The sequence below is a fragment of the Acytostelium subglobosum genome (genome assembly GCF_000787575.1).
Source record: "Acytostelium subglobosum LB1 DNA, scaffold: scaffold88, whole genome shotgun sequence".
Classification (NCBI taxonomy): domain Eukaryota; phylum Evosea; class Eumycetozoa; order Acytosteliales; family Acytosteliaceae; genus Acytostelium; species Acytostelium subglobosum.
This window is the reverse complement of record NW_012236445.1, coordinates 1-2,782: the sequence shown is the minus strand read 5'-3', so window position 1 is coordinate 2,782 and position 2,782 is coordinate 1. Positions and strand designations below refer to the sequence as shown.

Here is a 2,782-nt window from a genome sequence, read left to right as displayed (position 1 = left end):
TGACCACGATTTGTACATTGTACAGATGAAGGCCATCGACAGTATCCTCCCATTGTTGGACATGGTAACGATCTATGGATGAGCCATAGCGAACTCGAGCCTTTGATCTGCGTTTACTTGCTTTAGATCGTGCTTCCTGCTTAAACTGCGATAGGTGAGACCTTCCTTTGCAGCGATACGAGATATTTGAGCCGTTGATATCTCTGTATCGTATCCAATGCTCCGTAAGTTCAGGTGAATAGTTATTAACCTTGATCTGTAACTGAACTATTCATTAATTAGGTTAATATTCAGGTGTATCTATTACAATTCACTGAAGTGACAGTTCAGTTATTTATCTTGGTAGTATAGGTCAGATAATATCTATATTACAATGAATAATTGTGTATTCCACGACTCATCACGGGAAGACTACACCCTCGTCGAATATAAATGTTTTTTTTAATTCTTACTTGTATCATTCAATCAAAAAAAAAAATAATATCTATAACTTTGTTTGAATAAATGTCAACAACSTCCATTTCTCAAACATCCAAAACTCCAAAAAAAAGAGATAACAAATATGACTCAAGCTTTTGGGATCATTTCACATTAGACCGTGTCGCAGCACTCGCTAAATGCCACTACTGCCCTCATAGCGAGGAGTACGACTCTAACAAGTCTGGCAGATCAACCAGCAACGGGTGGAGACACTTAGATATACGTATGTTACGAACTGTTTGAAAGTTACCAAGATTCATTGTCTAACATCCTGTTCAGATCACCGAAGTGAGACTAAAGGTCTTATTGATTGGGACAATGTTGACAGAGTCATTTGTGAGAAGAATGAAAAGAAGAAGCAGAAGTTATCGAATGCCCAGAATGCAATAGCAACATTCAATCAAACAGACTATGAGTATGTATCAATCGATTGCTAGCATTACCTACTTAATTGTCGACACTGAAACCAACTAACATAACAATTTAATAATAATGAACTCTATGATAGACATTACCTGATGACTATGATCATTGCTTGCAACCTAGCCTTCTCATTCGTCGAGAAACCCAGCTTCCAAATGTATACTGCCTTGTATACTCCTTTGGCAACGTTGCCATCGCCAGACACGGTCAGAGTCCGACTCACCAGCATGTTTGGAGCAGCGGTTAGCAAGTTGATCAATCACTTCAAATCGAACAATTCATTGCTCTCGTTCTGTCTTGATGGCTGGACATCTCGTAATTGTCTTGGATTCATTGGTATCACGTGTCATTGGATTGATGCTACATTCAAGCCCAGGAATGTGCTCCTTACGATGACCAAGATTGATATTACAACCTCTGATGGCAAACACTCTGGTATGTAACACAATAACAGAAACAAAGCACAGCGAACCGCAACAACAACACACTCCTGTTGCAATCATCATCGGGCAACAAGTGCACTCTCCACTGGAGAGATACAATGAGCAGAGGTAGAATATGTTACTAACTTTTCATTCACCCAAGGCCTCAACATTGCAGATGCATTCTATAGGACACTACAGAGGTACTGCATCACTGACAGATGCCTTGCTACCATTAGTGACAATGCCAGTAACAACTTCACCTTCTCCAAGTCCTTGAAAGAGATATTGGATGCCCGCAAGCTCCCCTACAAAGGCTTGGAGTCCCACATTGGATGCACCGCCCACATCGTCAACCTTGTTGTCCAGGAGTTCATCAAAGGTTTGGAGGCATGCACTGTTCTTTCCAAGCTGCATGGCATCGCTGTTGCAATCAGAGGTTCACCCCAGAGAAGAGAGAGCTACAAGTTGTAAGTTCATGCGTGGATCATTCACTCACTTACACAGCATTGCTAACTTGATTAATGCAGTGACTATATTCCTTTTGGAAACAAAGACAGGATCAAGCTACCCAAGATGATAGTTGTAACACGATGGAACAGTCAGTACTTGGTCCTTGAAAGAGCATTGGCGATTCGCGCAACCCTCGAGAGGGTCTTCACTCAAAAGGAATACGCTGAGTACGCTCTTGGCAAGGATGAATGGGAACTTGCGCGCACCCTCTTTGAGGTCTTGCAGCCATTCTATAGAGTCACGTTGGAAGTGTCACATGCCAATGCCAACCTCTCGATCGCCTATCCTATGTTTGAGTACATGTTCAATCATCTTGAGGCCATGCAATCAAAGAAGAAGGCCAACAAGTATCCAGAAATTGTCAAGAAGGCAGCTGATCCTGCCCTCACTATCTTGAAGGTATGTGTATCAAGTGAGCTATGCAATGCAGGTGGCGAAGTTTATCAGCAGCATGTTTAACCAAGATACTCTTCAACAGAAATATTACAAGAACAGTGATGAGGTACCTGACCTCTATTATTTATCAACAGCGCTCAATCCTACGTTCAAGTTGGTCTTCTTTAATGACTGGGGAGTGTATCTTGAGAAGGCCAAGACGGTGCTGACCGACACCTTTGAGAGGTATCATCGCAAGAACCCAATCGTTCAGCCACAGGAAGAACTTCTTGATCAGCAAATCAACGTTGTTTGGTCTGATGTAATGCAAGAGAAGGTAATTAAGTTGTCCGAGCGGACCCAGCACAAAGTGTGTAGTGGCAACACGATCACTAACACCTTGATCGTACCATTAGATTAAGACTCAGCCCCAGACAGAGCTATCATTGTACTTGGGATCTCCAATCGAGAAACCAACTGTCAACATATACTTATGGTGGAAGAATCATGCAAACGAGTACCCTATACTTTCAGCCATGGCCAGAGACCATCTTTCCATCAGATGTTCG

General features: G+C 42.2%; 1 protein-coding gene across 1 annotated transcript; it reads left to right on the top strand.

Moving 5' to 3' along the window:
- Positions 1-998: 998 nt before the first annotated feature.
- Positions 999-2,782, top strand: SAMD00019534_126750 (hypothetical protein; the record flags this gene model as incomplete). Its single annotated transcript, XM_012892099.1, has 5 exons — positions 999-1,338; positions 1,489-1,795; positions 1,856-2,237; positions 2,317-2,550; positions 2,630-2,782. Coding segments are annotated over 5 exons (1,416 nt in total), but the record flags the coding sequence as incomplete, so codon positions are not given.